The 21,169-nt window shown below is 40.0% G+C and overlaps 1 protein-coding gene across 1 annotated transcript; it reads right to left on the bottom strand.

The window, feature by feature from the left end:
• Nucleotides 1-845: 845 nt before the first annotated feature.
• LOC136223952 (thaumatin-like protein 1b) lies at nt 846-4,874 on the bottom strand. The gene is made up of 3 exons (XM_066012127.1): nt 4,574-4,874; nt 3,790-4,486; nt 846-1,449 (listed from the first exon to the last, which is right to left on the bottom strand). The coding sequence occupies exons 1-3, from the start codon at nt 4,632-4,634 to the stop codon at nt 1,377-1,379; spliced, it is 831 nt and encodes a 276-aa protein (XP_065868199.1). The 5' UTR covers nt 4,635-4,874; the 3' UTR covers nt 846-1,376.
• Between the last annotated feature and the right edge of the window lie 16,295 nt (nt 4,875-21,169).

Genomic DNA, 21,169 nt, shown 5'->3' with positions numbered 1-21,169 from the left:
GAGAAAGTCATGGTGATGTAGAGAAATGGTGCAGATTTCGCGAAATATAAAGGTAGAGAGGAAGATCAAAGGTCTGGGAGAGCAACCGTTTTCGCATAAGGAAGAGAAAGGGGAAGGGGGAAGATGAAAGGATGATAACATTTGGAAAAAATCATACAAATATAGTCTAGATAGGTAGTAGGTTGAGTAAGTGGGTTAAAAATATAAATAGATATCCAATTTGACCAAATTTTATAATTTTTTCTTAAAAAATTAATACTTTCATATAATAATAATGTTTATACAAAATAAAACACCAAAATACTTTTAACTTGATTTTTAACATAATAAATATAATAAAAATAATTAAATTAGATATTGTATAATAATAATAATAAAAAATTGGACCCCTTAAAACTCGTAGAGCATTAATTTTCTAGATAAGTTAACATTCACTTAATTTTTCACATAATAATTAATAACAATAATTTAGATTTGTATAAATTAATATTCTCCTACTCCCCTGTATTTCCCCATTTATAGAATTATTATTTTTTAAAAAATAATTGAACCAAACTTGTTCGTGAGTGTGTTTATCACCATTATAATCGAGCTTATTCATGAACCTATAATGCAATCTGCTCACCAACTCTCAAACTGAGCTTCACTGTTTTGATAAATCGAAGCTCATTTACAGCTCTACTTTGATGTATAGTCACACTTTCAATTTAGTTAACAAACTGCTGCTCTTGCAGAGGCTAACCAACCGAAGATAATTTGATGCTGTCACTGAACGGGAATGAGAAGCATGCTCTGAAGCAGAGACTGGCTATATAGTATCCACAATCCTAATTCTGTAAATAGGAGTAACTAATATGTAACGCAATTGCAAATAATTACAATATTTGGTTTGATCTCAAAAGTAAAACAAACTTGTTTGCAAGCAATTTTTTCTTGACATGGACTGGTTTTCTATATAAAATAATACTAAAACTGGTATGGAACAAAAATATAAACAGACAATGGAAAATCTATAAAAGGGCGGCCCGGTCGCACTACGCCTCCCCGCTGAGCGAGGGTCCGGGGAGGGGTCCCACCACAAGGGTGTATTGGGGGCAAGTCTTCCCCTGCCAATTCATTTCGCAAAAGGCCGCTCCTAAGACTCGAACCCGCGACCTCTTGGTCACAATGGAAAATCTATACTTAAAAAAAAATGGAGGTGATATGTATTCCTATAAGCAACAAGTAAACAAAATTTATAGAGGGAAAGAATATACACTCTAGACATATTGCGAAGAGAGCTGGTACAGTATTAATCTACACGGAAGATAATGTATTCTTCAGCTAGGCTAATCTTATTTACAGGACAAGACAGACAGCTAACAGAGCAAGCAGCTTCAGATGTACATCATTGTCTTGTTCACCAGTGGAAGCACTGCCCCATCCTTTCTTATTCCCAACAATTTCTGGCTGCACCCACACAATTTAACTCATTAATGTAAAACCTAAACAAGGAAACACAACATTTCTCACTGATTAACTTGTTTTTTTAATTTTAATGAAAGAGAAGAATGGTGTCTGTTGCTTCAAGCGACAATATTGTTATCATATTGTTTTGGTACTCTCATGCAAGGATTACTTTTAATGATAGTCATGGCACTCAAATGAAGTAACGATGTCTACAGGCAAGGCTAATTATGAACAATAGAATTTCTGAGGACAAGTGTACAACAAGACTAATTTCACATAAGCATCAACCGTTAAATTTCTGACTAGATAAAACAGTCATGCTCTGTCAATCAGTTCGACCAACTTTCTGAAAAATGGAGTAACAATCCCTATGTTCCATCAATTTTAATCCTACCTAGACCAATAAGAAAAGAAGGGGTATCCTCAAGTCTGAAACTGTGTGCACAACATTATAAGGTAAATTACAGTCATAACCACTCAACTTTGTTCTTACTAACATTATGGTCAAACAACTTCAACATCTGATATAAAAGTTACTCATCTTTACCCTTTACTAACCTAAAAGTCACTCAACTATGACTACTAGTAATCCTCCATTGTAGAGCATATAGAAATGATATTCTAAACAACTTTAATTCTTGAAATTTTATGTTCAGAGCTCTTTTAGGTATTGCTAGGAGAGAGGGAGCCAAAAAAATGGCAATTGGAAAATTGAAAATGTGGTTTCATGGTAAATATGTATCTAAACAACCTTAGTTCTTGGATTTTCCATTTTGAAATTGTCAACAGTCATTTTTAAGGCCATTCACTTTCATAAGGCGCCATAATGTTAGTTAAGGGCAAATTTGAGTGACTTTTATGTCAGATTTTGGAGTTGAATGACTATAATATTAATAACACCAAAGTTGAGTTGCCATGGATGTAACCCCAACATTATGCGCACAACTGCATTAGAAGTTAGACCTCAAAGAAATGCTTTATAAATCACCCAAAGAAATCATAGCTAATAAAGACCCAAGGCACACTAAGGCATCAAAGGCCCTGGAGCCTAGACGCAAGTCGTAGGCGCCTAAGCGACACAAGATGCACTGAAGAAAATAATATATAAAATCACAAAGAACAATAATTAATATTTCTAAAATGCAACAAATAGTAAATTACTAAATCACATTCAATTATCCATAGTCGTAACCATAATCATAATTTCATAATAACAGATTCTAAATCTAAACACTCAAGTTCACCCAAATCGCAAGTTAATTAACTAATAGTTAAAATAACCACTTTTCATCAAGACTAAAGCCTATACATAGTCCATATTTATCACATCAAAGTCACCATCACCACTATCATCATCAGGAATATCAAATTCATCTTCAAAGTTCTCAATCCCATCCTATTCATCTCCAAATTACTCATCTAGAAAGACAGATTGTTCTTCATCCTCATCTCTAAGAATTGTAGGATTTCTTTATCGAACACTAGAAGATACTAGTGTTTTATCCTTCTCCTTTGTCCTAGACCTAGGACTTGAAGTAAGGTATCCATGATACTTTTTCCAACTCTAGTATAATAAGCACTTTTTTCAAACGTAGATTACATAGATAGGGAAGAGTTGAGATTGAAACAACCACTTCTAAACTTAAGAGTTAAAACCCCAATGACACTAGGCTCATAAATGCATGCCTCTTGAACAGAGCCGGCCCTTTGACTTCTCCAGGCGATATGCCTGGAACCTAGAGCAAGTTTTTGATAATTAAGCAAGAAATGCTTTGAAAGATCAAAAATTTGGATGGATGTACTTTCTTTGAAAAGATTCAAACACATACCCACACACTGACCTGCTCCTATTTATAATGTATCTCCCATAGAGCAAAAAACTACTTTGTAAATATATTTGTTCAAAGGCTCATTAATTGATTCCATCTTATACCGAATAAAAATCCATTCTGACAAAGGAAGCCACCCAACTAACATAAATAGACTTCAATTTTTTTTTTTACATTAAATGCTGGAGAAGCATTTTTTTTCTAGTCATAGAGATTGAACTCATGGCTCTAGTGGATAATTTAACAGACATTTCCTGAAAGCAACATATGTAACAGCAACATTGAAGTGGCAGATTGCAGTAGCATCATTATTATAATTACATACAAGGGTCATTTTCAATCCAATTAAAAGTTTTGGTCACTCATTCCATCAATCATCACTATCACTCAATTATCATCCACTTTCTAGAACTTGCCAGCGTGTCAAACATGTTTCATACCCAAATTACGCATATAATATTATACGAAGATATAAGAGATTGATCAGCCTAGGTTAATAAGGTAAATTTACCTGGTATACGGCAGAGGGCAAAATATGATAATGTAGTCGGTGTTGGCACAAGTGTAGGTGCTCGTCTTATCGTCGTAAGCGTAACTATAAGCGCGTGGGCAAGCGTGCTTAAAAAACAATGAGTAAACAGAGGGGGCGCACGTGTCAGGTGTAGCGTAGGCATCGCTGCAGCAAAACTGAGGTTCCGCAAACGCCTCGCACGCGCTTCTACATGCCACCCCAACTCTCCCATGACCACGCGCTTTCACCTTCAACTCATTAGGGCATGCTCCGTTCAAATCGATCAAACAACCGGTGGCGCCACAGGTTCCGTTCGTGCTTTTCTTAGGGATCACAAGCATCGGCATATTGTATCCGTCAACTAAACTAACATCATAAAAGTCCAAGCCATTGGCGCCGTTAAGGGTGAACTCCGCTAAAGTGGCCGGAGGAAGAGCGCCGCTACCACCGCATTCAAGTTTCCCGGAGCCACAGTCGCCAGTTAGGCAAGAGAATTTACCAGATGAATCTTGGCCACAATGAGTCCGACCCCAAAGACGACCAGACCATCCTCTGGGAACGGAAACAGATTTTGATTTGCCGGTTCTAAGAGCGAAGCCTGTGGTGGGAAGCTGGGCAGTGCCGGCACCGGAAAGTAAGCCAGGCCAGACGGTGTAGCGGCACTTGTTGATGAACTTGAAAGAAGCGGGTTGGACATCTGCAAGAAATGAAAGAAAGAAAGATAATAGTGAGGAATAAAATTAAACAAGTGGTGATGGAGAGTGATTAAAGAAATTAAAAATACCAGAGAGGGAAGAAAGAGAGAGGAGAGTGAGAAAGGTGGAAGAGAGAAAGAGACGATCCATTAATTGAAAATTAAAAAAGAAAGAATAGCGAAGAGGCGGTGGTGGAGAAAGACAAGTTTGCGATGAAGAACTTTACTTTTCTTGACAACAGAGAAGGGGAAGGGATAGTGAGAGTGGGGGATCTCTGTTTCCCTCCACCTTTTTTAGGCGGTAATTTTCACAGTTAGCACTTTTGTTTATTCAATCTCTTCCCTCCCACCTCATATCATTGTTTTTTCTAGCCAAAAAAAGCATAGTTTTTTTTTTTTTTTAAAAGCAAACTAGTAATGAATTTATAAATGAATCATCGTTAGTGAACATTAAAAAAAACCATTCAATTTTGAATGCCAGAAAATAGGCCTAACTAAAGACAAGGCCAACCACCTAGTTGGCTAATCTTTTGACAAAAACAACTGAAACATCCACTAGACAATGAATTGAAACATTCACTAGACAATGAATTAACTGATAACACTCCTTAATCACCATACTGAATTCTGATATATCATTATGATCCGCGTAACAAACGTCGACAACCTCTTTAGCGTCCAATTCCAAAATGATCCCTTCCCACACGTTCTGCTGAACCAAACGCAGAGCTTTTAATAAGCCAAATGCTTCAGCCATCCGCGGGAGGACCTTCTCTTGACAAGTTTGCGCAAAAGCAAAGACAAAAGCACATGTGTCGTTCCTTACCACGCCCCCAATCCCGAATTTAGAGAGTTCAACCCGAACAGAGGCATCAACGTTGAACTTAATTTTTCCAGCCAGCGGAGGACGTCATACACCAGGTCTGCGCACAGGGGCTTGGGAACTTTCATGACAGATTGCAGCAGTAAATGAATTGAAAAAATTCCTGCACAGACCCGCATCAATTCGAGGAGGGACAATTGAGTTTTCCCAAATACCTGTATTCCGCTGACACCACAACTCCCAGATTCCCATGCAAAGAGCATAACATTCCTGATCTTCCCTAGCCTCCAAAAAACTTTCAAACCAATAGATAAAATAGTCACTCGTCACAATATGCGAATCAACGCTCATTTCAAGCAAAAAACATCTAGCATATTCACAATCCATGAACAAGTGAACCGTATGATCCCCCTCCTCCTTACATAAACCACACAGATTATCAGACACAATCCCCTTCAAAGAGAGTCTGTCTTTAACAGGAAGAAAATTACAGCAAGCTCTCCATACCAGCATTTTTACTCGCGGAGGAATAGGAAAAGCCCAGAAATGAGTCCATTTAAGTGCAGGTCGCGAGGCAACTCTATCCTCAACAATTTCTCTTGCTTAATGAACTTTTTCCATGGTGCCAAATTAGGCAGTCAATTGAATACCTCTCTCCCAGAAACGTTTGCAAAATCCATTGAACATCTTGATCAACAAACAAACCTCTTATCCTTTCTAAATCCCATTCATCAGAATTCAATAATCTAAGATCAACAATTGTCATCTTTTCCAGCCCATCACCTTGCACGGATCTTGGTTTGAAATCTGGAGCATTAATTAACCAAGGATCAGACCAAACATTAATTCTAGAACCCCCCTTCAACCCGCCATCTTAATCCTTTCACAAGCACTTTTCTTGCAGACTAGATACTTCTCCAAATCACACTCAGGTTAGAGCCCAATTGTGATGATAAAAACTCTCCTTGCGAGAAATATTTAGCTCTGAGTATCCGACAAAACAACGTATCAGGTCTTGATACAAGAATCCATGCTTGTTTAGCTAACATAGCAAAGTTAAAAGCATGTAATTGTCTAAATCAGAGACCCCCATGCTCCTTTCTTTCACAAAGTTTATCCCAAGCTGCCCAGTGAATCCTTTTCCTACCAACGGGGTTTGATCCCCACCAAAAGGAGTTCATCATCCTTTGCATTTTGTCACAAAGCGAGATGGGGATTAAAAAGGTACTCATATAATAGGTTGGGATTGCCTGTGCAATTGATTTTAACATAATTTCCTTCCCCGCTTGTGCAAGTAACTTCCCTGCCCAACCAAATAATCGATTTGATAGTCTTGATTTCAGATACCCGAATGCCACTTTCTTACTTTGACCAACCATCACCAGAAGCCCAAGATACCGAGATATATCCATTGGCTTGTCAATCCCTAAACAGCCACTAATTAACCTTATACCCCTTTTAGTTACTTTTTGGCTAAAAGATATACTGGATTTAGAGAAGTTGATAGCCTGACCTAAGATTTGCTCGTATTGAATTAGAATTTCCTTTAGAGTCCTAGCTTCGTTCTCATTTTCACCACAAAAAAGCAGACAGTCGTCCGCGAATAGGAGGTCAGATAAAACCGAAGCTCCTCGAGCAACTTGGCAACCAGTCAGGGCATGACGTTTTGTGTTTGATTCAGAAGACAAGACAATCCCTCCGCACACAAGATATACAAGTATGGTGACAGCGGGTCTCCTTGATGGATGCCTCTACCTGGAATAATAGGCCCAACACTCTTACCATTCACTTGGAAGAAATAAGATACAGATTTAATGCACATATACATCCAACTGATCCACCCGTCAGTAAAACCCAATCTACATAATAGCTTTAAGAGATATTCCCATCTGAAATTGTCATACGCTTTCCTAATATTGATTTTAACGACTACTGAGCCCCCTTTGCCCTTTCGTTTAGAAAGCATAGAATGAATTGTTTCAAAAGCTGTAATCACATTGTCAATTATGAGTGTACCCGGAACGAAAGCAGATTGTTCTTCAGCAATGATATCCGAGAGAATAACCTTGAGTCTGTTAGCTAACACCTTTGAAATGATTTTATATAGCACGTTGCACAATGCAATGGGTCGAAAGTCATTAACGGTGGCAGGAGCAGACACTTTAGGAATGAGTACAATGTTCGTTTCAGTCAATTTATCGGGGAAGGAACCACTCTCCAGCCATGCTATTGCCGCCTTTGCCACATCTTCACCAATAAGGTACCAAAACTTCTGAAAAAAACCCGGCCTAAGCCCATCGGGATCCGAGGATTGTCCTAGTGCATTTGAAACGTTGCCTTCCTAAATTCCTCCACAACAAACTGTCTACCCAGCTTACCGTTCATAATAGCGCTTACTTTATTTGGGATTTGGTCGAGTGCAGACACAAGCGGATCATCAACGGCCTTGAATAAATTCGTATAATATCTTTTATTAGATCCCCAATCTTCTCGCCATCATCCGTCCATTCCCCATCTTCCAGCAACAGTTTCTCAATTTTGTTCTTTCTCTGCCTTTGAGAAGCCATTGCATGGAAGAATTTACTGTTACGATCATCCTCCCTGAGCCATAGAATCTTAGACCTTTGTTTCCAATATGAATTTTCCATTTGAAGCAACTTATGCAGCTCCCGTCGGGACGATAAAATTTTCGCATCCGAATTACCATGATTCGACCTCAACAGATTCGTAAGTTCAACTTTAGCCTTTCTTATTTTACTCGTGATTTGTAACCTGAACTTTTCGTCCCAAATCTTCATTGATGTACAACATTTATCAAGTCTCGTCAATAAGTCACAATTCCTATTAACGTGCCATTCGGTCGTAACCATCTCAAAGTCTGGTTCTTGCATCCAATAATTATTGAATCTAAAAGGATAGGAGCAAGAGAGGCAATTCGACCTGGGCTTGACATGGAGAAAAATAGGAAGATAATCAGAAGACGACCACGTTCCGCTAGAAAGATTTGCCTCAGGAAAATGGTCAAGCCACTCCGGAAAAGCAAGACACCTATCCAACTATTCTTCAACAAAAGGAGGAGATCCCCGACCCCTCTCCCACGTGAACGGATACCCCGGCAACCTCATATCAATAAGTCCATAATCAGAAATTATTTCTTGAAAATCATGGATCAAAGCTGCAGGATAACAGGCACCCCCTCTTTTCTCTTCATGATTTAGAATGCAATTCATATCACCAATCACACACCATGGGAGTGACGATCGATCTTTTAAACTACGGAGCAAATCCCAAAATAGGTGGTGCTTTGCTCGGTTAGACTGCCCGTAAAAACCCGTACACCTCCAAGCCGTCGCCTCACCTTCCTGGATACTAACATCAATATGAAAAGATGAATAACTAAGAATAGAAATATTCACATCACTTCGCCAAATAATCGCTAATCCTCCTCCTCTACCTTCCCTATCAACATAGAAAAAATTATCAAAGCCTACAGTCTTCTTTATTTGTTCAAATCTATTCTGGTTGGTTAAAGTTTCAAATAAGAACAAAAAGGATGGCTTATTACTCCTAAAAATGTTTTTGAGAGCCAATACCTCCCAGGGGTTGCCAAGGCCCTGGTATTTCCAACTACCACTAATCATGACTCCCGGTGGGGCTCGCCTGCAAGCTCGGTCGATCTTGAAATATTATTCTGCACACTTTCACTACTTCCACCCTTCCGTAGGCCTGAAGCATATAGCAGTAGCTTCTTTCTTTTTCTCTTATTATCCCCAATATCATTGAGATCTTCCACGACATCGTCCTCCTCCAGACCATCCCCCTCTAATCCTTGACACTCCATTATATAGACCGGATTCTCCTGGAAGTTCAGAGAATAAAATACATGGGATTTGTCTGCCATAAGGGCCATTAGCCCCACGTAGCCATCTTTCACCTCCGCCTCGAATGCATGTGTTTGGTTGGGCCTTCAACCAAGGTCCCCAATCTTTTTTCAGACATTAGGACTGGTAAAGTGCTTAGGGCAGAACCTATCCTAGTAGCCCACAAATATAATAGAAATAGGTAATTCTCTCATATTTGAACTGAACCAATTGGCGCGAACCACCTTCCTTTGTTATCTTCTTCCAACATTTCAAAGCCATCCTGACATCCATACTAACCCGAATACGCATGAACATTTTCCATCCTCCAATATTGTTCTTGATATCATAAAGTAAAAATTTGCCAATGAAGTCCCCTAATCTCTCTTTCCAACAGCTTCAGACATACAACCTGTGGGGAGATTGTGTATTTGAACCCATACCGATATATGATAGAGCTCAAGTAGGAGAGGATCCTCATTCGTATTTAACCGATGAAGGATAATCAGGTGATTATCATAGGCCCACGACACCCCCTCAAAAACCCTAGAGATGTCCAATTCATGATAGAACCTGAACAAATATCGTTTTTCTGTTAATCGCTGAACATACAAACCGCGATGAGGCATCCGGATACTTGCGTGTCTATGTTGAAGAGTAGTGAAGTTAATCGGTCGACCGGTATAAATCTCCCTAAAAGACAAAGGTCAGAATTGGTCTCAAGCGATTCATCCACCGTCACCGACAGTGCAAGATTCTCAACCTCCTCTTCTTGAATCAAAAGATTGTCCATCATATCTTTCGTGGAAACAGTCAAAGAAATCGATCGTCGAGACCACCGATACACAGGAGCAATAATGACGATGAATCTTGCAAAGCAAGAAAGCAAAGAGAAAAAGCACAAAAAACTCTCAACCTAGGAGAGAAAAATGGGGAAGTTATTGTTAACGTTGGACATGATTAATTTGAATTCTTATCGCATTATTTTGTACAACAACATTACGCAATGATACATGTTCCATCCTAATTAATTTAACTAATTTAGCATTGTTAAACAATCCTAATTAACTCTACTAGGGATCCTCTCTATATCCCAAATTACAATGGATGTGATATGGAATATAAGATAAAATATAAAATTTGTTACGATATGTGTTCAATCAAAATGATATACTCTCAAATGAGTATATAAGTATATAGTACTGGATTTGATATATGTCTATCAAAAGCACATGGTAATTGAACATTGTAGAGATCAAAGAAATTACAGTGGATGTGATATGGAATCTAGGTTAAAACATACAACCAGTTATGATACATATTCAATCAAAATGATATATATTTTCAACAAGTGTATAATGCTAGATTTGATACATGTCCATCGAGACACATATATCTCCAACGAGTATATATGTAGAGCTCTTGATTGCATGTCGGTCGCACGAAACATCAACAAGTATGAATAAGAATGAGAATGAGAAGAGATAAGGAACGTGTTCCATTACGTGCTAGTGTGTGATGTAGGAAATATTTGGCATGGGTAAAATATTGATCCCATCGTAACTGAAAAAATCTTAGATACAAGTTATGTGGGTTATTAGGTTAACCTAATTACCAACTGTACAGGCATGGCTAACCACATAAATAACTTATCCCTAATCATAATACAATCATAGAGTCAAAAGTTGCATCCATCTCCCTATACTCCCTGCGCCGATCCTCTCTTGCTCGGTCTTAAACTATTATTCTTAGTTCATGGATCATCATCTCTCCCCATGAACCACTTTAGCATAAGAGTCATATGATTGGTAATACATCACCATGGTTCTCATTCTTCCACTGCAATCTTCTTAACAGATATATGCTATAAGATGTAAGTTGTAACTCATTTTATATTGAGATCTATATATGTTGTAATTCCTTCATAAACAATAAATTAAGTAAGAATTAAATAGATATATTTTGATAATTATTATTATATTTTTGTTTAGATTTATATAAGATGATTCTTCTCGTTTTCCGTAGCTTTATCCTATGAAATATCGTTTAGAATTATTTACTATCTTTTGTCCCTTTCATGCCGAGATTCGCACACAATTTAACAAATCTATTTGTATTTTACGAAGTGACAATGCTAAAGAAGATGTATCAAGCATCTTCCAATCATACCTTTCCCATCATGGTATTATTCATCAGACTTCTTCAATTGTTGCACCTCAGTAAAACGGTGTTGCTGAACGTAAGAATTGTCACTTAATAGAAGTTGCTTGAGCCATGTTGTTTCATATTTAGGTGTTGAAACACCTTTCCACATGATTTTGATTTGACAAAATTATTTAAGTAATGATAAAAATATTCTAACACATTAAATTTAAATGTTTTGATTTATTACACTAATGTGTTTGTTCAATGCTGAGTTTAATTGTGTATAAGACATTGAGATTAAAAAAGCCCAAAGGCCCATAAAGTGGAAGTCAAGCCCAAGTCAACACATCAAGACCATTCGGCCCAAGAGTTCAAAACGAAGCCGTATCAACTAAAACGACGACTCAACAAGAGAAGGATCGAGAAGCCTTCGTGGCAAAAGCTTCAAGTAGAAGCTGCTGAGTTGGACGACAAAGCAGTCTGGACAGCGGCAGACAATGTTCAACTTCTAGACAAAGTATTTCTACTTTGGGAAAAATTCAGAAGGCGTAGAAACCTGTCTCCTGGATTTTTCCTTAAATGTCGAAACATTCTGTTGAAGACTGACGAAGACAGAAGATGCATGATCCTATCGGCCAACGACGCTGAGCACGCCCAGAGTGACAATGACAGGAAGCTGTTTCCCTCCAACGGTTATTTCGAAATTCGAAATGACTAGGTGCCTCAAGTGTCACTATGTAAAGGCCATCCATTTGCTTCAATCGATGCAGAACTTCAAGTAGTCGAAACGCTGACCAAATTCATACTCGAAGATTCTGTGAGAAAAGCAAAGCAAATACCTTACACCAATTTCCATATTATTGTGTAAAAGTCTAGAGTGATTTCCAATCATCTAAAGTGTCTTAGCAATCGTTGTTTAGGGCAAACACTTTATCATTTCTAGAAGAATAGAAAGGAGAGGCTGAGTACTCGGTTATAGTATTCAGCGTAGATATAGGAGTGAGTAGAGGTATAGAGGAAGGTACTCTTGTTATACTCAGCTTCTATTTGTAAAAGGTTTCGTGCTCTACCTTTAAAGAGCTCAGTAGAGAATTCAAAAAGCTCGGAACGAGTTCCGGGGACTGGACGTAGGCGGAGAGGCCGAACCAGGATAAGTCTGCTGAGTAATATCTTTCTAACCCTTAAACTCCTTTAATATATATTGCTTGCTATGAAAACTGACTAAGTAAAGAACTCACGCTGAGTTAAGTTTACTAAGAAGCTGAGTTTAGGAATAGACTCTAAGTGTTATTTCCTGACTCAAGTAAAGAAGCAGAATTAGTCACAAGTTGACTAAGCTTGTGTCTTAAATCTACTTAGTGACGTTGTGTAAACCTTTTCATAAGAAAAGAAGTCAGCCTTAACGTATAAAATTTTAAATAGTTCCTATCCCCCCCCTTGGAACTAACTTGTCACGTTATAAGGGACCAACAAGTGGTATCAGAGCTTCAAAGCTCACTATGCAAGGTTTAACTACCTTGAGCTGATCCCCACTATGGCTGAGAACAGCACTTGGTTTCTCCCAGGAAATCTGACAACTCAGATTTTACCTGAGGGTCTGTCCATAACTCGGCCTCCTCTATTCTTCGAGTCTAACTATACCTTTTGGAAGAATAGAATGAAAAATTTCATTCAGGCAACAAACATGAGCGCATGGCTATCTATAGTCCAAAGCCCATTTGTTCCTGTTGAAACTATTGATGGCCAAACGGTTGTCAAAGCTGAGACTAGATGGACAGAGGATGATCTCAAGAAGCTACAAAATCATGCTTCGGCTATAAACATGCTTCACTGTGCGTTAGATGCTGCAGAATACAACAAGATTTCAGGTTGTGATTCAGCGCAGGAGATCTGGAAGAAGCTCGAGGTTACCTATAAAGGAACCAACAAGGTGAAGGAATCCAAAGTCAACCAGCACATGAGGTTGTACGAGCTGTTTGAAATGAACGATGATGAAGGAATCTCAGACATGAACGCAAGGTTCATAAATATAATCAACGAGCTCAAGAGACTTGGAAAGATCTTCACTGAGGAAGAGCAAGTTAAGAAGATTCTTAGGAGTCTTCCTAAAAGCTGGCAAGCAAAGAAAACTGTTGTTGAGGAAGCTCAAGACTTAACCACCTACAAGTATGATGAACTCATTGGCTCACTGCTGACCCATGAGATCTCAATGAAGAATTTCGAGGTGAAGGAAAAGTCTGAAGACAAGAAGCAAAAGTCTCTTGTCATGAAAGTTGACTCCACTGATGGGAGCTCAACAGACGATGAAGAAATGGCTATGTTCACTAGAAAGATGAAAAGGCTGTTCAAAAAGAATGACAAATATTCTAAGAAGCCTTACAAGAAGTTTGATAAGTACAAAGCTGACTCCAGCGACAGCAAGTACAAGAAGGACAGCTCAAAGCCCATTACATGCTTTGAATGTCATCAAACTGGCCATATCAAGTCAAGCTGTCCCATGCCGAGAAAAGAAAGGAAGAACGACAAGAAGGCAATGGTGGCAACCTGGAGTGATAGTGATGATTCATCATCATCTGAAGCCGATGCCACTGAGTCAGCAAATATCTGCTTCATGGCAGATGAGCTTGCTGAACCTTGTGTTTCTGAGCATGTTGACCCTTCCATTGCATCTGACGATGAGGAACACTCAACTGAGGTAATATCACTACCCTTGCTCAGAAATGAAATGGTTAATGCCCTGAGTGACCTTTATACACTGGTCAAAAAGTGTAATAAAAAGGTTAGAGCACTCAGCAGGCGATGTGACGAGGTTGAGGAGGTCAAACTGAGTGACCTTCGATATATTCTCCAGGACACTTCAATTTTGCATAGTAATGTAGAAATTATGCAAAAGTTTGTCACTGAGGTCCAATCAGATTCCAAGAAACTGAGAAAGGACGTCACATCAATTCAGAACCAACTTAAGGTTCCGAATAAGAGAAATATTCCTCTAAACACTGAGTACCGAAGTACTAGTCAGCAGAGATGGAATCCTCAGCAGAATGTCCAGTGTGACTTCTGTGGGAAGAAAGGACACACCACAAAGGTGTGCTGGCACGCTCAGCACTGGGGTGCTGACCAGTCAGTGAAACATTCTAAACGGAAGGTCAGCTGTGACTTCTGTGGAAAGAATGGACATACTGTCCAAGTGTGTCGTCATAAAATGAAATATGATGCTTTACCTGTTGAACCTAACAAGCAAGGACCCAAAAAGAATTAGGTACCTAAAAGCAACTAGCTATATTGCAAGTAAGCCTGAGGTGTGCTGAGAAGTCAAAGATGTGGTACATTGACAGCGCATGCTCGAGGCATATGACTGGTGATGAAACTCAGTTCATCACGTTTGTGCGTAAACGAGGAGGAAGTGTAAGTTTTGGAGACAATAAGAAGGGTAAGATAGTAGGGTCAGGAACCATTGGTGGTAATCCTACTATTGAGTCAGTCTCCCTAGTCAACGGACTCAAATATAACTTACTCAGCGTAGCTCAGCTATGTGACAATGGGAGAAAAGTTTGATGACACTGGATGTAAAATATTCGAGGGTAAAACAAATGAGTTAATTCTAACTGCCCCTCGTATTGATAATGTCTTTATGCTGAACTTAGAAAAGAAGTTTTCAAAAACTGTATGCTTAGTATCAAAGGAAGAAATTTCATGGCTATGGCACATGAGACTTGGTCATGTAAGCATGAACCTCCTGGCCAAATTAGCAAGAAAACAACTGGTTGAGGGACTGCCCGAACTTAAATTTGAAAAAGATCAATTATGCCACGCTTGCCAAGCTGGAAAACAAACCAAACAATCTTTTCATAGTAAAAACATTGTCTCAACTAAGCGTCCATTAGAGTTACTACACTTGGATCTCTTCGGTCCAGTCCAGCCGCTGAGCTTGGGTGGAAGAAGATTTTTCTTGGTCATTGTAGATGCCTTTTCTCGGTACACATGGATTATCTTGCTGAGTAGCAAGGATGAAACCTTTGAGACATTTTCAAATTTAGTAAGAAAACTTGAAAATGATAAAGACCTTAAGTTAGCTCACATCCGAAGTGATAATGGTGGAGAATTCAAGAACCAACAGTTTGTTGAATTCTGTGAAACCAACGACATTGACCATAATTTCTCTGCTCCTAGAACGCCTCAACAAAATGGGATTGTTGAAAGGAAAAACAGAACCTTGGTTGAAATAGCCAGGACAATGCTGAGTGAGCATAGGCTTCCAAAGTACTTTTGGGGAGAAGCTGTTAACACAACGTGCTACATTCTTAATAGGGCTCTAGTTAGACCTATACTAAAGAAAACCCCCTATGAACTTTGGAAAGGACGAAAGCCCAACATTGGATACTTTCGTGCCTTTGGCTGTAAATGTTTTATCTTAAATACCAAAGATAGCCTAGCTAAGTTTGACTCAAAAGCTGATGAAGCTATCTTTTTAGGCTACTCAACAAACAGCAAAGCATACAGAGTTTTCAATAAACGAACTCAAGTCTTAGAAGAGTCAGTACATGTTGAGTTCGATGAAACTAACCCTGCAGGTAGATACCAGCCGCTGACCGAGGATGACCCACACTCAGCACCCGCTGACCAAGAAACAGCCGCTGAGTCATTTCCTCAAGGGCTGACCAAAGGTAAAAGTGAAACTCAAATTACTTTCACTGACCAATCTACACCTGCAGAGATTGTTGAAACACAACCAGCGCAAGACATCAATCTACAAAGGAGATTAGGATACCAAGAGGTCACTCAGAGAGTGCCATTCTTGATGCTGCTAAGAATACCCTGATGACGAGAAATCAACTCAGCAGATACCTCAGCAATGTAGCATTCGTCTCAATCCAGGAACCAAAGAATTTCTCTGAAGCCGAGTATGATGAATTTTGGATGAGTGCAATGCAAGAAGAACTTGATCAGTTCAGAAGAAATGAAGTATGGGACTTAGTGCCAAATCCAAGAAGCTAGAAGACCATAGGAACAAGATGGGTCTTCCGCAACAAGCTGGATGAACAAGGGAACGTGGTCAGAAACAAAGCAAGACTTGTAGCTCAGGGCTACAGTCAGCAAGAAGGTATTGACTACGGTGAGACCTTTGCCCCAGTGGCAAGGCTAGAGGCTATTAGAATTTTATGTGCATATGCAAGCTATATGAACTTTAAACTGTTTCAAATGGATGTTAAGAGTGCATTCCTTAATGGAGTTATAAACGAGGAAGTTTATGTTAATCAGCCTCCAGGGTTTGAGGATCCTAAATTCCCAAACCACGTTTATAAGCTCAAAAAGGCTCTGTATGGCCTCAAGCAAGCACCACGTGCTTGGTATGAGAGGCTGACCAGTTTCCTGCTGACTAGAAATTATGTCAGAGGTAAAGCTGATACAACCTTATTCATTAAGAGGAAGGGTAAAGATACCCTGCTGGCTCAAATATATGTTGACGACATTATTTTTGGTGCCACTAACGAGTCAATGTGTAAGGAATTTAGTAAGCAGATGCAGACTGAGTTTGAAATGTCAATGATGGGAGAACTCAACTTCTTCCTTGGACTTCAAATCAAACAAGGGAAAAATGGCATCTTCATCAGTCAAACTAAGTATGCTAAGGAGATATTGAAGAAGTATGAACTTGAGAATTGTAAGTCAATATCTACCCCAATGGGCACTGACACTGTCCTCTTCGCTGATGAGAATGGTAAGTCAGTAGACAGCAGATTGTACCGAGGTATGATTGGTTCTCTACTTTACTTAACTGCTAGTAGGCCGGACATTCAGTTCTCAGTATGTTATTGTGCTAGATATCAATCTAACCCTAAGGAATCTCATTACATAGCTGTAAAAAGAATCCTTAGATATTTGCAAGGCTCAGTGAATGCAGGTTTATGGTATCCCAACACTCATGACTTCACACTCATTGGATACACTGACGCTGACTACGGACAAGACAAGCTTGAACGAAAAAGCACATCAGGAGGATGCCACTTCCTTGGAAGCTGTCTTGTGTCCTGGTTCAGCAAGAAGCAGGCGTCAGTAGCCCTGTCAACCAATGAAGCTGAGTACGTTGCTGCTGGAAGCTGTGTTGCTCAAGTCCTATGGATTAAGCAACAGCTTGAAGATTTTGGCGTTCGGACTAAAACAATTGAAGTCAAATGTGACAACAAAAGTGCCATTGACTTATCAAAGAACCCAATCCAACACAGCAGGATGAAGCATGTCAGCATAAGACATCACTTCATTAGAGATCACGTACTCAAGGGAGAGATCAAGCTGACCTATGTCCCAACAGATGAGCAACTTGCCGATATCTTCACAAAGCCACTGGCTCGTGAGCAATTCAACATACTTAGAGAAGCCATTGGTATGTTTAATCCTCTTCAATAAATTTCAAGTATAGTATGCATGCTGAGTGAATTACCATGCTGAATGATTTGTGCTATTACATGCTGAGTAGATAAATATATATGCTGAGTATCTATCTCAAGTTGAGTTACTACGCATAAGATCGATTCCTCTGCATAACACTAACTACTCAGAATTTTAAACGCCTGAAATTCTTAACACTGAGTAAAGAGCCGTTGCAAACTTTAATGCAAAGCACGCGAATTAAATAGCCACCTAGGATGACGTATAGGCTATAATTAGAAAATGCACGCGCCGTATGTGTCATAAATGCTAGAATCTTTGTCGATTGAGAATCTCGAGGCAAAACGGACTACTCAATGCCTTGGATTAACTCAACATCTCTATAAATAGTGGATGAATTCCCACTTCTATTTCTTTATGCTTAGAAATCTTTGGCATTCATACTCTCTCTCTCGAAAAGTTCCCAAACCTTCTAAAAACTTCTCTGAGAAAATGACTAAAATTTCTCTGAACATCTCCGGTGCCGGTCTCTCCCATAACCGCTCTGATGACAATCCCACTTCTCCCACTCAGTGTGATCATGCTGGAGTTACTACGCCGAGCAAGAAAGCTCAAGCTGTCCAAGCTACCTCTTCCAAAAGGAAACAACAGCAAAAGGACAAGGGTAAGAAAGTAGTAGAACGCACCTACACTCAGGTCTTCGAGAGTGTGAGGGGGTGGAAGATTGACCACTCGCGGTGTTTCTCAAAAGGATTCGTGGAGGCCGAGCAACCTTTCTGTGAGTGGATCAAGAACAATGAATGGACCGAGCTGTTCTCAGTTCGGGATCCTACTTACCCTGAGTTGGTACGAGAATTCTACGCCAACCTAAAAGTCGCCAATGATAACAGGAACTACCTAGCGACTCATGTTCGAGGGAAGAACATCTCCATCAACCCAGCATATCTAGCCTCATTGTTCAAACTGAAAAACGAAGGAGCTATACTTTGTAAATCAGGTGACCATGAGAAAACCGACTACGTTCAGACCTTCTACAAACCTGAGGGTCATGTAGGTGAAATTTCAAGCCCTTCCATGGGTCAGCATCAAAAGATGGCCCATTACATATTGACAAATTTCCTCTACCCTAAAATCAACTGCACCAACTCAGCAACCAACTTCGAGCAGTGTTTTATATGGCACATGCTGACCTACACGCCAATAAATATGCCTGTCTTCATAATCGGTGGGTTTTTACGAAGCACATGAACCCTCAGGCTGGGCTCCTTCATCACTCGAATCCTCCAGGATCACAAGGTGGATATGATTGCGGAAATCCAAGTTCGTGGAACCGAGATCACAGCTGCTGCCCTATTCGGTTTGGCTTATGATCTACCTATTTTGTCGAAGAAAGGAAAAGGAGAAGCTATCCAAAACGCTGAGGGGGCAGTGACTCGAAAGGGAAGAACTAAAAGAAAGAGGAAGGCTGTCCAGAGCACCTCTAAAGCTGCTGCTTCTGCTCCAAAGAAGATTAAAGTTGTATGTGGAGGAACTAAGCCTCAAACTCAGCAAAGTCAAGATGGATCTAGGTCAGCGGAGAAAAGACCTAGGAAAGCTGAGCCTGAGACAGAAGTAAGAAAGGACGTTGATGAGCAACCGTTAAGGAAGAAGAAAAAGCTCAATTTTGAGTTAAGACCTATCGATGCCCAACCAACAGATATCGTCGTTCCTCCTAACTCACACTATGCACAGAGTCAAGGCATTGACGCTGAGCAACAGTTTGAGGAAGAACAAGACCAAGACCAATTGGGTGGTCAGTTTGTCGAGGAAGAGTTGGATGACCAGTTAGAGGAAGAAGAACTGGATGATGAGTCTGAAGAAGAAGAAAGTGGTCAGGATGACACTGAGGAACCAGCAGATGATGAGCATCTTGAACCAATCAACACTGAGTTGGTTGATGAAGAAGAGACTGAGCACCAAGTAAATTCTCCTGCTGTTCAAAGGGAAGCCTCACCCACTGACTCCATTGAGTCTATTCCTTGTGACCCTACTCCTCCGAAGTTTAGGAAACTGAGAAAGAAGAAAGCTTTTAGAACACCTGTTATTGATCTCATGGGTGATTCACCGTTGAGAGATGAGATCACTGACCTTAGCGAGGTACATCTTAAATACTTCTCCAACCCACCTGTGTCTCAACCAGAGTTACAAGAAAATCAAGCCTCTGTTTCTCCGAAGGAACATGCCGACTTAAATGCTTCCGCCAACCAAAGTAATGTTGAGCAAGTGCTCGAAGATTCTGCTCCTCAACACATTGAGCAAGCCAAGGAATTACCTGCTCAGGTGGTCACTGAACTTCCTAAAATTCCATCACCAAGTCAGCTTCAGCCTGACCCTGAGCAATCAACACTTTCTACTGATCCTCCACTTCCCCCAAACAATGAGCAGAATCAGATTCAGTCAGTTTCTACTGACAATCCAAATTCTAGGCCAGCTGCTGATAATGCTGGGCCTTCTAATAATGAGCAGAACCAGACACCGCCTTTATTCGGCTCTACTCCTCCTTCGGCATCTGGGCCAACACAAGATGGATCCTTTAGCTACCTCATTGCCTCTGAGTCTGGTCGAAGAATCATTGACTCAGCTCAAGCTCTCATCCAGGACCTCCATCAATCAAGTACCAATGCCGCTGAATCTACTACTGTTGAGACAACTCCATTTTCATCTGTCACTTAGCTTCTTACTGAGATCAAAGGTATGAAGGATCTTCTGAGTGTCATGACTACACTACAATCTCAATAGCCCATGAAGGACTCTATAATGAAGCTGGCCGAACTCCAGCTAACCATGGTCAACCATATAAACTCACTACAAAGGGAGTTTCATCAATTGTCAGCTGCGAACTCAGCATATGCCACTTCTGCCGAAGTACATCATCTCTTCAGCCAGCTTCACACTGAGCAAGAGAAAACAAATCACCAGCTTTCCACCTCCTCTCAATGCTCCATTGAGCAAATTAGCGAGGCTGTGCGTCTGCTGAACTTAAACAGGCAAGAGATGGCAACTGACGAGCTTAAAACCAACGAGATTCTGAAGTATTCTCGAGCGACTTTCAGCAATGTGCGCCAAATCAACGCTCAACGTGAGTATTATGATTCATCTTTGCTAAAAAAGTTTCATCAAGCTTTTGCAATGCTCACTGAAACCATGCACTGGATTGGCAAGTCTCAAGCCGCTGTTTTGAGTATGCTGAGTGCTGCATCTATCGGAATTCCTCGATCCATTGTGGATGATGGTGTTCCAATCTTCGACGGAATGAATGAAAACACGAGAAAGCTACAGGCATTTTCTCAACGCCTCACTCAAGCTGCAATTGAAGCCACCTTCATTCCCAAACCTGATGATGGCAAAACGGGGGAGAAAGAACAAACCCCAAGAACTCAGCAAGCTTCATTTAGTCAGCCGCAACACAAGGGCAAAGGCAAACAAAAGTAG

The sequence above is a fragment of the Euphorbia lathyris genome, chromosome 3, assembly GCF_963576675.1.
Source record: "Euphorbia lathyris chromosome 3, ddEupLath1.1, whole genome shotgun sequence".
NCBI lineage: Eukaryota > Viridiplantae > Streptophyta > Magnoliopsida > Malpighiales > Euphorbiaceae > Euphorbia > Euphorbia lathyris.
Note: the sequence above shows the minus strand (reverse complement) of the source record. Positions and strands in the feature narration are given on the sequence as shown.

Bases quoted from the DNA above. Each gene is read 5' to 3' on its own strand.
- LOC136223952 (XM_066012127.1), bottom strand. From the start codon at position 4,634: ATGGATCGTCTCTTTCTCTCTTCCACCTTTCTCACTCTCCTCTCTCTT. The intron at 4,487-4,573 runs GTATTTTTAATT...CATTTCTTGCAG, and splicing joins CTCTCTTTCTTCCCTCTCTG to ATGTCCAACCCGCTTCTTTC. The intron at 1,450-3,789 runs GTAAATTTACCT...GTGTGGGTGCAG, and splicing joins TGCCCTCTGCCGTATACCAG to CCAGAAATTGTTGGGAATAA.